The 13353-nt window shown below is 39.1% G+C and overlaps 1 protein-coding gene across 1 annotated transcript in view; it reads right to left on the bottom strand.

The window, feature by feature from the left end:
• LOC124117067 overlaps nt 1-13353 on the bottom strand; it is a 51994-nt gene that overhangs the window by 24427 nt on the left and 14214 nt on the right. The window contains exons 8-12 of the mRNA XM_048393526.1: nt 13106-13207; nt 11427-12827; nt 3468-3566; nt 2936-3098; nt 1092-1276 (exon numbers count right to left, since the gene is read on the bottom strand). Of these exons, the coding sequence (XP_048249483.1) occupies nt 1092-1276; nt 2936-3098; nt 3468-3566; nt 11427-12827; nt 13106-13207 (1950 nt within the window). The remainder of the gene's footprint in view (nt 1-1091; nt 1277-2935; nt 3099-3467; nt 3567-11426; nt 12828-13105; nt 13208-13353) is intronic.

Below are 13353 nucleotides of genomic sequence, written 5' to 3'. Positions count from 1 at the left end.
ACCACTTGGAAAAATCGTGTTGCTTGGTTCTCATTTCTACTCCTTACATTTCTAAATATTGTGAAGACACTAGACGTAGAAAAGAAGAAGGTATGATAAGTGCTTTTTGTGCCCACTAGAACTGTCAAATTTAAAAGTTTAAATAGTGAACATTGGTTATAACATTTTTATCACTATAGCTGACACATATGCATGTTTCTTTTTATTACTTCACGTTTATACCTTTTTGATGTCTTTGTTAACATTTCTTTGTTCTACTTTTTTCCTACACCTACAGAGCAATTCAGCTGGCATCAAAGACGTGTTCATGTATCAAATGGGGCGGTCGGGTAGCCCATTGGTTTAAGCGTTCGCTCGTCACGCCGAAGACCCGGCTTCGATTCCCGACATGGGTACAATGTGTGAAACCCATTTCTGGTGTCCCCCGCCGTGATATTGCTGGAATATTGCTAAAAGCGGCGTAAAACCATACTCACTCACTCATGTATCAAATACTAGAAACATGCTTCATGAAAGCCTCATGAATCACCCTTCTTTAAACTGCTCATACCTATGTCGATATTTTGTATTGTAAGAATAAAAGATGCATTTGTCACAAAGATCAAAGTCAAATTATATCTGACCGTCTCTATCTTTTAAAGTTATTCAGATATTGTGGGCCGAAATGGATCCTTATGATTCTAGACGATCTGAAGTTATTGAAGTCCAAAAGATGGAAGTGTAGAAAGGTTATCAAATATTTTTTTAGTAAATTCTTAAAACATTGCTAATGTGATACCTTGTCTTTCACCACTATGAATACATGTAATAAAATTCAGGTCTCCATCCTGCGTTATGGAGGACTTTATATGTTAATAGCTCATACACGTTATGTACACATTGTGTGCTGACCACCATTACATTATTGGAGGAACCTCTGTTAGGCAAAGGATTGACCAAGTTATCTTTTCGATCCTTTTTTTTGTTTTCCTTCAACACAAGGAACTTTCTGTTGACCAGCAGTGACTTGACTCAATGTACCCCCTCCCATCTGTTACTTTGTTATAGATTAGACAAAAGGATTGATGGTAAACACGGTGTTGAACACCTACCTTGAAGAGTAGGAAGTAGCTTCTCACTGCATCTTAATGCTACATCCTCTCTGTGGTTGCAATTAAACCTTGAACTTTCACATTCTAGGAGTGTGTCCTCAGTGCCTGTACATCTAAGGTTGCCAAGATGTATGGGGCCCAAACCGTCATTTGAACCAGAATAAACGTCAGGTGATATCGTATAGCTGCAGATAGATACAAGTATACATGACAAACTCAAGCACATATCTATCATGTTCAGGGAGTGTCAAGGCATGGTGATATAAATGGAATACTGTTCAAAGCGGCGTGCAACTCAACTCACTCACTCACTCAGTTGATTACAATGTCTACAAAACCACCCATATCGAGTTTTTGTGTTTGTCTGCAACAAGACTTGATAGTATGTGAATCAGTAAAGTTATAGCTTTAACTTAATTAAATTAAAACATCTAAATTATTATGACTAAAAGCTATAAAGCATTATTTAATGCATCGTCGGTTCTTTCCAATGCCTACAATATAGCCTTGAACCAATTTGTATCTTACAGTTTGGTTTATCGAAACTTTTGTAATGTATAAAATCTAACAAATTTCTATGTACGGCAAGCGGTATACTTATATTGAAATTAGAACAGTCGCAATTTGACCAGTGACGATACATGATATCAGGTTCTCGTCACCCAGCAGTGATGGGTGTTTTATTTCACTGATAGTTTTGACTGTCTCACTGCCAATTAAATAATAAATCTAAATTTTCTATTCTGCTACAATGTAAAGATAATTAGTCTCTCAATTATCCGTCGAAACATACATATACTCAGAACCAAGACCAAGAGAAGAAATGCTTTCAAATGATAACGTTGCACCATGAACAATGAGGAATGACCAAAAAGACTTGAGCCTTTGGTGAATATAAGCTAAACATAAGACGTCTTTCTCAACAGTTTATTAACGTGGGACTTGACTGTATTGATTTTTTCCATCACAAGGGATAACTATTTCAAAGTTTCATCGCTCAAGGATTTTTCAGGTAAGTTCTCATTTAATTATTGTTTTTTAAAAGAATTGGAATTATTAAATACATTTTGAAATATGTTTTGTATTTTAGAATTGGTAGTGAGAAACTTAGTAGGGTAGTGGCTTTACCCTTGATGGGGGTTGGGGTAGCGTAAATTGATTGTCCCCCAGGGTATAGCAGACCCCGTCATTCAAAGTAATTGTTTTTCCACTACAATTTTAATCGTAGTATATATGTTCATTTAATTTTTGGCTAAATTTGTCATTAATCGCCAACAGCGGAAGGGATGATGTAAATCCAGCTGGGGTCCATGCTGGTAGCAAAAACTACTGTACGTCCCCATGGACCCTAGCATGGTGATCTACCTTCAGCTGTTGGCGATCTATAGCCCTTTTTTATATTGTACCGTTACTTATAGCTTTTTATAGTTCTATGCTAGTTTTAAATATCAATCTGTGATATTCTAGTAATTTTACTGTCCATCAATGACAGGTTTTATTTAGTTTAAATATATATATTAAAATGTATAATTTCTCGTCACGATATGGCTGAAATATTGCCGATGTGACTTATTAACATGGGGACTGAAATGAAGAAAAGGTCCCAAGAATCCATTTCGTGTGAGAGATAACTAAAGAGGATGAAGTACGTGGCTCATTTGAGTAGCTTAGAACCATTTGATCACCGCTCATGCATTCACTTGGTCATTACCTGAACAAGAGTCGATTGTATACTGGCGGCAGAGAAAAGCTGGAACATACTTGATTGTTCTGTAAAACAACTTCTGACAAGGAAAACTGACATGCGTTATAATGGGATATACAAACATTAAAAGAACACTCACTCATATCCAAGCATTCGGCAAACGACTTTGGCATCAGCTCTGTCAAAACCATCATCACAGACAGTCCCCCATGTTCCATTAATCTTGACTTCAAGACGTCCCTCATTCTCATTCATCCCCCCGACAAGTCGGACACTTGTGTCATCAGTGGGAAACGGACGGTCTGTTGAATTAAAAACGACTTATGATTAGACACACCCTGGTTACTTTCATTACATATTGTCATGCATTTTTGAATTTTATAAATCAAGGATGTGAAATGAATATGGTTCAATATTGACAAATTTGAGTGTCAAATTAAACGTTTCTCTCTCTTCTATGCAAACACATATCTGATAACGATATTTTATGTAACAGATAACGGATAATTGAATATAATTTATAATATTTATGTTTTTTCAATCCTAAGATTTTATCCAAATTCCGAAGCGTGGTGTGAGTACATAATCGGGCATTGGTTTTTCTATCGTGAAATATTCTACGATCTAATTCCCGTACACATATGATATTAAGTAAAAAATCCTTCACTTACACAGATTCCCAAGTAATCTTACTCCTGACCATTTCTCCCCAGGAGTAACTGGCTTGGCCTTCACAGGATGACTCTTGTTGCCGTGAACAATAAGTGCACCTAAATATGATATGCCTTTACATTTAACAGTCAGGTCATACTATCTCACATTAAGTATGAACATAATGGAATGAAAAGAAACACAAATATGATGTTAATATATCATCACATTCATTCAATCTCGGTACTTGGGATTTAAGCCTATTGTCATTTCTTTTGTTAGTTCAACAGCAATTCTTACAGGGGCGTCCGAGACAACAACGAGTTGATGGTGAACATGGGGCACAAACAGCTGTCACCACCTTCAACAACAATCTATCACATGCAGAACTCTTTCAATATGACAACATCAACCGTAATTGGTCGCATAGTTGACTTTCAAAATGAGTGACATCATCCACATCACATGGCAAAGTTAGTGTTTGGTGGAGAAGGCGAGATGCTTGTCAATGAAAGAAACCCCAGGATCAGAACTTGATCTATGGGGCTACAGATCTGTACAAGCGAATGGTGAACCATTAAGTAATGACATCGCTTCTGCTTATGCCCCTCATTTTGAATTTTCTTGCTCCACAGCAACAACATTTCTACTCGTAACAATACAAGTCAGGGCCACCTAAGGTTCTTTGAAAGCTTTCTTTTGGAACCCGATGCAACCATTTTAAATCATTATCATTTAACAAACAGTGCATAAAAAAACAAAAACAATGAGGAAGTATATCACAAACTTGACAATCTAACTTCTTTGAGTGGCATTTAGAAGTTGGAGTGATAAAGTAAGACGAGTTCTATGGATGAACAACTTCTTTATTACAATTGGTGCGACGTTTCGGTGTAGATCCTAACACCTTTATCAAGCAAGTGATGGATAGGGCTAAACAACATAGTTATATATACACTTATTGACATCTAGATTGTTACAGTGACTAGTTGATGGGCACAGAGAGGTGATTAAGCTAATTAGAAGCCAGTGGATGACTGATGAACACAGAGTATACTAGCAGAGTAAACAAGCTAACTGATGGAGATGATGGAAGCCACTGTATTAATTGGATGGACAAAGGGATTGAGCAATTAGGTGATGGTAAGCAGGCGGGATGTAATAGCCTTGGTCTCTGTTCATTGCTGGCTGGATCCTTTTGATGTGGATGGCTAAGAAAGAAGACCCAGCTGGAGCCGTATATCACATACAATGTGACTGTGGCGACTCCTATGTAGGAGAAACATCCAGGCCCCTACCCATTAGAATAAAAGAACACAAGACCTCAGTACAAAAAAATGACTCAAAATCAGCCATCTCCGACCACACCCAAACCCACCCCGATCACAACATCCAGTGGAACAACATCAAGATCCTGGCCAACAATTAATCAGACTACAAAATCAGGAAACTCCTAGAAGCCATCCACATCAAAAGGATCCAGCCAGCAATGAACAGAGACCAAGGCTATTACATCCCGCCTGCTTACCATCACCTAATTGCTCAATCCCTTTGTCCATCCAATTAATACAGTGGCTTCCATCATCTCCATCAGTTAGCTTGTTTACTCTGCTAGTATACTCTGTGTTCATCAGTCATCCACTGGCTTCTAATGAGCTTAATCACCTCTCTGTGCCCATCAACTAGTCACTGTAACAACCTAGATGTCAATAAGTGTATATATAACTATGTTGTTTAGCCCTATCCATCTTTAATAATTAATCCATTTCACAAACCCTCCTACTAAAACCAACAACAAATAACCACCGCAACCTCCTCCGCCTCCTAAACACAACTCACCAAGTAAAAACAACAAACCAACTTACCTCCCCAAAACACCACTCCCACTCCACCACCACTCACCACAACACACGCTCTCCAACTCTCCAAACAACATGACTGACACCCGCAACGCCACACTCGCAGACATTCCAGCTCCTAACTCACCCACGCCTGCGGAAGCGCACAACACTTCCGGGAGGTCACTCGAAAACATCGTCCCGACCGAGTATGGCGAAAACACGACACACACCCCCCCCCCACCAAACCAGCTAACTCGCCACCTCAAAACACCAAAAAACGCAAACTCGACACATCCACTCCACCTCCATCGCCCACACCCTCCCCGGCCGCCTTCCTCACCACCTTCGCCCTCTACTTCTTCTCAGCAGGCTCAGGCACCACTCTCTCACTAGAACTTTCGGCAGATAAAATAGGACTTTGGTTTAAAAGAGAAAAAATAAATTACAACAATATTAAAAAAGCCAACAAAGGATACCAGATTATCTTCCCTAACCGAGAATCTTACAACGCAGCAAATAAAATAACTCAAATATTCCACGTCACAGTAATCAAACAAACACCTAATTGGCAACAATATACACGAGGCGTAATTAGGGTTAACCCAAGGGAAACAACTGAGGACTTACAATTATACTCTCTAGAAGCTAACATAAACCAAGACCAAAACCCTCAACCCCTAATCACCAGCACGCGTAGAATAACCTCAACTAGAAACGGAAAAACGGTCCCAACCTCCATTGTCATAATCAACTTCAAAAAGACCGCTAAATTCCCTGAAGCCCCCAAACACATATCCTTCGGAGCCCACACCAACTTAGAAGTCAAACCCTATATAAAGCAGGTTAAGCAATGTACAAAGTGCCTCAAATACAACCACACTGCCTCCCAATGCACATACCGTAAAACTAAATGTAAAAAATGCGCACAAACAGACTGCCCAGGCACATGCACACCCTGGTGCATCCACTGCAAATCCACCCAACACACTTCACTCTCAAACCAATGCCCATACAGACACACACTCACCCAGCAGGCCAACAAACACATAAACATAGACACGGCTAAAATCCAAACACGAAAATTAGCTACACCTGCATCTAAACCACTCCTCCCTACACCACACCCAAACACCATCCCACAAACAAACACCACACCCATAACCGACAGCTCTGTCTGGGGCCCCTACCGAGAAATCGCACCCACCTCACACATACAAGCAGCCACTCAACCAACCACGAACCCTCCCACATCTCACATAGCCAAAACATCAACCCCCGCATGTAAAACAAACCTCAAAATGACCACCACAACACGACCCTCATCCAAGCACCCTACAGCCCATATGGTAACAACGCTCTCCCACAAGCAAGCACAACAACAAAACACAAACACTAAGAAATCATCAGCTACACCCATCCCACAAACACCTTCACAATCCTCCACATCACATGCCTCCCCCATGGAAACTCAATCAGCTAAACCTAATCTAACCGATGACGAAGATTTCTCCACTACTGAGGAAACAATAGACACTACTCCAACTAAAACAAACCAAACTCCCCAACCAGCCAACACCCAAAACCTAAATAACCTCAACTTAATCCTAGCATACATGCATAGTCAAAACTCACCAAAAGCTAGCATGAAATCCTTCTACAAAGTAGCTTTCAATCTAAAATTAACCGATCTTCCCTTCTTCCTCTTTAACCTCCATCTAAAAGAACTCACCGAATAAAATAAAAAAATAAAAAATAAATCACCAATCACCCGAACCCAATATTCGAAGGACTAAATATTTTTCAGTGGAACGCCAACGGACTCACCTCCCACGGCCATGGACTAAAAACTAAATTTAAACTAAATAAAGGCCCTCACATTGCTTGTATACAGGAAACCAAATTCTCAAAAAAAACCAAATTCACACTACCTAACTACAACTCAGTTAGAACTGACAGAGCTAAACCGAAAACAAGAAGAGCCGCAGGAGGACTAATCATATTTATCAGGGAAGATATAAATTACGAAGAAATAAAAATAGACACGCCAAACCTAGAAGCCAACGGCATTAAAATCACATTAAATAACCGAAACATAAACATCATAAATATTTAACACTGGGCGGAACAAAAAGTCCAACCTGAGGATCTAAACAAACTACTCCAAATAAGCGATAAATCTACTATATTCCTAGGAGACTTTAACGCTCACCATCCTACATGGAGCATAGATGATAAAATAGATAATCATGGCAAATTAATCTCCGAATGGATAGAAACAAACGACCTAGTACTCCTTAATAGCAACCAACCCACGAGGTACGATAAGATAAACCAAAAAATGTCGGCTATCGACCTTACCATATGCACCGCAGATCTAGCCCAAAGTACTCAATGGGAAGTGCACGACGTCCCGCTAGGTAGTGACCACTTCCCCATAAACATAACCATAGGAAATACAAACGTACCAATCCAAACAGAAAACCAAGAACCAAAATTCCATTACAATAAAGCTAACTGGGACCAATTCCAAGATATCTGCAACGAAGCTAACTTAAACGAAATAGAAAATATTGATCCAGAAACCTATTGTAAAAACCTAACAGACTATATAATAAACGCAGCCAAAACCTCCATCCCCTTCAAAACATCTAAGACAGGCAAACCGACGGTACCATGGTGGAATGAGGAAATAGAACAGACTAGACGAAAACGTAAATCAGCCTTCAATAAAGCAAAACGCGACTACAAATATTTAAACATAGCCCACGAACTAAACCACCAGGTTCAAAAACTAGTCCAAATAGCCAAAAGTAGAGACTGGAAAAAATTCTGCGAAGGTATAAATAACCGTACAGATGCCAGAACGGTCTGGCGCAAAATCCACGCCATCAGAGGCTTAAAACGACATAAAAAAAACCCTAACATTGACAACTCAACCAACCCCGCCCAAAAAGCAAATAATCTCGCCAACCACTTTTCGGCCGTTAGCAGTAACACCAACTTCAGTAAAAAATTCCAAGATAAACTTAAAACAGAAAACAAACCCACAAAAGAACCAAACAATAACAATCTAGAAATAAATCAACCCTACACAATGGAGGAGCTCCTCTACGTAATCCAAAACAGGAAAAAGGGCACAGCCCCAGGATTAGACCTAACTTCTTACCAAATAATTAAAAAACTCCCCCTAAAACTACTCCAGGCACTACTCAAACTATACAATCTCATCTACCTAAACGGACAGGTTCCTACTCCCTGGAAACAGGCCCTAGTCATACCAATCCCTAAACCTAATAAACCAGCTAATCAAGCTAACTCATATAGACCAATATCCCTAACTTCAAACTTATGTAAAGTAATGGAATCAATGGCTAAAAATAGATTACAACATTACTTAACCCAAAATAACATCATAAACCCAGATCAAAGCGGTTTCACTCCTGGCCGCTCAACCCTAGATAACCTCGCCCGACTAGAACAAGATATTAAGACAGGACAGCTAAATAAACAATATACCACAGGCATCTTCTTAGACTTCTCTAAAGCTTTCGACATGGTATTGCACGATGGGCTAATACAAAAACTTAAAAAAATAGGACTCAAAGGTCAGATAATAAACTACATCCAGGACTTCCTAAACAATCGTAAAATAACCGTGGGTATAGACCAAACTCTATCGGACCAATGTCCCCTAGAAAATGGTACTCCACAGGGCAGTATCCTCAGCCCCACCCTCTTCAATATAATGATAAACGATCTATTCGAGGGCCTATCCCCTAAAGTAAACACATCAAAATTCGCGGATGATGGAGCCATCTGGATCCGCACTAAAAGCATGAACATGGTCCAAAATTTACTCCAAAAATCTCTTAATAAAATACAACAATGGGCTGACAAATGGGGCTTCTCCCTTAACTCAGAAAAAACAACAGGAATAGTATTCAAACATAAAAACATGAAACCCGCCTCCCCAATCCTCCAGCTAAACAATCAAACAATCAAATTTCAAAAACAAACCAAATTCTTAGGACTTATTTTCGATGAACATCTCACCTCGGATGCTCACATCCAAAACCTAACAACTAAATGCAGTAAAGACCTAAACACCCTAAGATGCCTAACTGGCTCTAACTGGGGAGCATCCAAAGATACCCTCCTCTCTCTCTACATATCACTAATTAGATCAAAACTAGACTACGGCTGCGCCATATACAACACCCTAAACAACTCTCTATCTAAAAAACTTGACTCAATACAATATCAGGCTCTCAAACTAATTACACGCACCCAACATGGCACCTCCTACACCTCACTTCAGGCCTTAACAGGAGAAATGCCACTAAGTCTACGCAGGGAACAGCTAAGCTTAAATTTCTGGGCCGCGTCCCAATCAAACCCTCTCATCCAAAACTTAATAAACCAAAACATCAGCCCCAAAAACCAAGCTCTAGCTCGTAAACACCCCTTACTTACCCCAATATCCCAAAGAATAACAAACTACCTAAATGAACACCAAATTAAAAATCTTAAACAAAACTGCAAACAATCAAATATCTTCACCCCTAAACTTAAAATACCCAAAATAGACACAACACTAGCTAGCCAAATAAATAAACAAACCGACCCAAACATAGCTAAAACTACCACACTAGCATACATACACGAAAATTGGCCAAATTGGTGTCACATTTACACGGACGGATCCTCAGATCCGACCTCCAAACACACAGGTTTCGGAGTCCATACCACACAACCAACTAAAACCACACAATCCTTCCGACTCCCAAACAACCAATCAATATTCACGGCAGAACTAATGGGCATGGCCTCAGCCCTACATAATCAAGAATCCAAAAACCACAAAAAAATCCTAATACTTACCGACTCCCTAAGTGGACTGCAAGCCCTCCAAAACAAAAATACCAAAAACCGACCTAAATTAATAAATCAAATACTTAAAAGCTCCAACGACCTAACTAAGGCAGGCAAACAAATAACCTTCTTGTGGATACCCGCCCACGTAGGAATATACGGTAATGAAAACGCCGATAAAGCAGCTAAACTATCCCTCAAAATCCCAGAAATAAGCTTAAACTTACCCATCTCAAAATCAGAAATTAAAAGTGTAAACAAGCAAAAAATCACCAAAAAATGGCATAACCTATATCTAAACTCAAACAGCCAAATCAAAAAAGTGCTCAGCAAACCACTAACCAAACCAAAAATTCTCCATCCATCCAAAAAAATCGACAGAGTAATCACTAAACTCCAAACAGGACACACCAACTTAAATAACCACCTAAAACAATTTAAAAAACACACTACAGGTAACTGCCCACACTGCAAACAACCAGAAACCCCAGAACACGCACTCATCCACTGCACACACTACCTAACACATCGAACCGCATTACAAACCACCCTCAATCTAAACAAGGCTCTAACTCTAGAAGCAATACTAAACCCACAAAATAAACTAGAAAACTTCAAGGCATTAGGCGTATTCTTAAAAAAAACGGAACTAATAAAACGCATCTAAAAACACAATTACCTACCAAATCAAAATCACATAAACAAACAAACATCCACCATACCCAGCTCCCTTAGTTCTCCTCCCCAATCCCATCGGCATCTATTCCAAATCTCAAAATTCCCCAATTCTATATAAGCAACCCCTAAAACCCCCCTCTTGGGTTGCACAGACCACCTTCGCCCCTTTCGGAAACACATTAAATGGCCTGGCCGGGCCCGTGTGCGAAATACGCATCAGTCGGAAAGCGCACGTTAAATCTCCAAAGTAAGTAAGTAAGTACCTATCCATCACTTGCTTGATAAAGGTGTTAGGATCTACACCGAAACGTCGCACCAATTGTAATAAAGAAGTTGTTCATCCATAGAACTCGTCTTACTTTGACAATCTAACTGTTCAATATAATTCATTGTATTATATGCTGCTATAAAATCATGTTCAATATTAACAGTTTCAGTTTGAATAAACATGAAGTGAGAGTAGGATATGAAATGATATTCGAATGATGTTAATAATACACATTGAAGTAAATGATATTTGTGTAACTACATGTAGTATACGAATATTGTAAAATAATTTTAAATAGCAGATGAAAAGATAATAATTACCTTCCACAAAGATTCCAAATCCCTTCTGAAACTGCAAAGTCACTCCGGCCTCAACTATGAGTGTCTCCAGCTTTCCGACCATGATATTGTCAGCCACAGTGTATGGGCTGTCTTCAGGTGCAAGGGTAACAGTCCCACCAATGCTACCACCAATTGTGCCATCAGCAGAAATAAAACTATGAACAGGGGACTGGGGATTGGTCAAGTTGGGGAAACCATAGAAAGGTACAAGTTTGATTGTAGGAAGAGAAGTGTCATATGATGAATCGAATACTCGCCGTGCTATATCCTTGGCATCTGTGGTACCCCAATAGTTGTATGTAGAGTTGATTTCTCTGCCTGCATAACCATCCCCTTCAAATTTGATATTAAACTCTTGATCAGCATGGAAAGTGTTCTCATTCAAAGTTACATTGGGGCTCTTTAGAACGATTGTACTCGAGTTGAAGGTGTTCTCTACTACATAAAACCTTTCTCTGTCCCTTTCAGATTTCAGTGTTATAAGGCCACCTTGAAAAAGATTTGTACTTATCCTTGTGCTACCATCATTGGGCGTCTGAAGATTAATGTCCAACGGGGACTTTCCATTCACAAAAGTGTTACCATCTATTGATGTATTAAAAATGCTTCCTTCCATTTTTAGTCCACAATTTTCAAACGTGTTGCCATGTATGCCCAAACTCCAAGGAAGAGTGTTGCTCCAGACATAAACATTAACACCATCATACTGTTTTTGTGTACGGAATGTGTTATTGATAAGTAGGACATCATGTGGTGTAGTATATTGATAGTATGTTCCTCCAAAGTCCAGTATATCTGCAGACCGTATATCAAAGAGAGAATCTTGAATGTCTATGACTCCAGGTGCAACATTTGGACGATTCCTGATACATGTTCGGAAAGATGAAGCTGCCCTATTTCCAATCACTGATACTCTTCTAAATGTTATGTTCATTACTCCTCCATCAATGTCGAAACTATCAGAATTATATCCACTCTCGATAACAGAATCATATGCACTTATAGTGATATTTGATTTACATGACCGCATTACAAATCCTTTAGAACTGGAGTACAGTTTTGAAGAGTGAATTCTTACATTAAAGCGGCCATCATTGGCATTCGATTGAAGACGTATTCCATATGAACTTTCAATTTCACTGTCATTGATGCTTAATGACACTGCATGTGAACTAAGCCTGTCCAAAACTATGAACTTGTTAGATTCATTTATTTGTACTCTTTCAAGAGTCAACGACACATTAGACCACAGTTGTCCAGCTATGGCTGTTGTGCATTGTGTAATGATGGTATCAGAAGATCTAATTTCTCCAGAAACATTGACGGAGACACTCATTCCTGTCTCTGCGTGTATCAATGTGGTGTGACGAAGGGAAGATCCTGAAACATACACAGCTCTTTCAGGGAGATTGTCATTATATGTCTGTCAAACTAACTGTGTTCTCTCTTAACATTACAAATGCTGTTTATAGCGACTTTGACAGTGACAATAAGTGCTTTATAGCTACACATAGTTCTCATCGAGTTAGAAACTGGGTTCTTTTGAATCTTTCTTGGATAGTTAATAGTCCTTCCGATCTGCTTTATGATTTTCGAAGCCGTTTCGAAATTGAGTGTATACAATGCTATGTTCTCACAACAGGAAAGTAAGTTCTTACCTGTAGCATTGAATATGATGCCACCCCATCGTTGACTGCTAGGGGAACCATCACTCCTGAGTTCAACTTTGGCATCTGCCTCACCTTGTATTGTTAATAATCCTGAAATAATAAGTCAAGGATCCTGCGCAACATATAAAACTTTTACATTGCAGTTAATAATATATTACAATTATTCTTAGTCTTTTCATTCATTATTCATATTTTTCTAACATGTTAATTTGAGAATGATCAAATTATCTACTCAA

This window comes from Haliotis rufescens, unplaced genomic scaffold (assembly GCF_023055435.1).
Source record: "Haliotis rufescens isolate VD_foot unplaced genomic scaffold, xgHalRufe1.0.p SCAF_12, whole genome shotgun sequence".
NCBI lineage: Eukaryota > Metazoa > Mollusca > Gastropoda > Lepetellida > Haliotidae > Haliotis > Haliotis rufescens.
The sequence above is the reverse complement of the archived record's forward strand: the minus strand, read 5'-3'. Positions and strand labels throughout refer to the sequence as shown.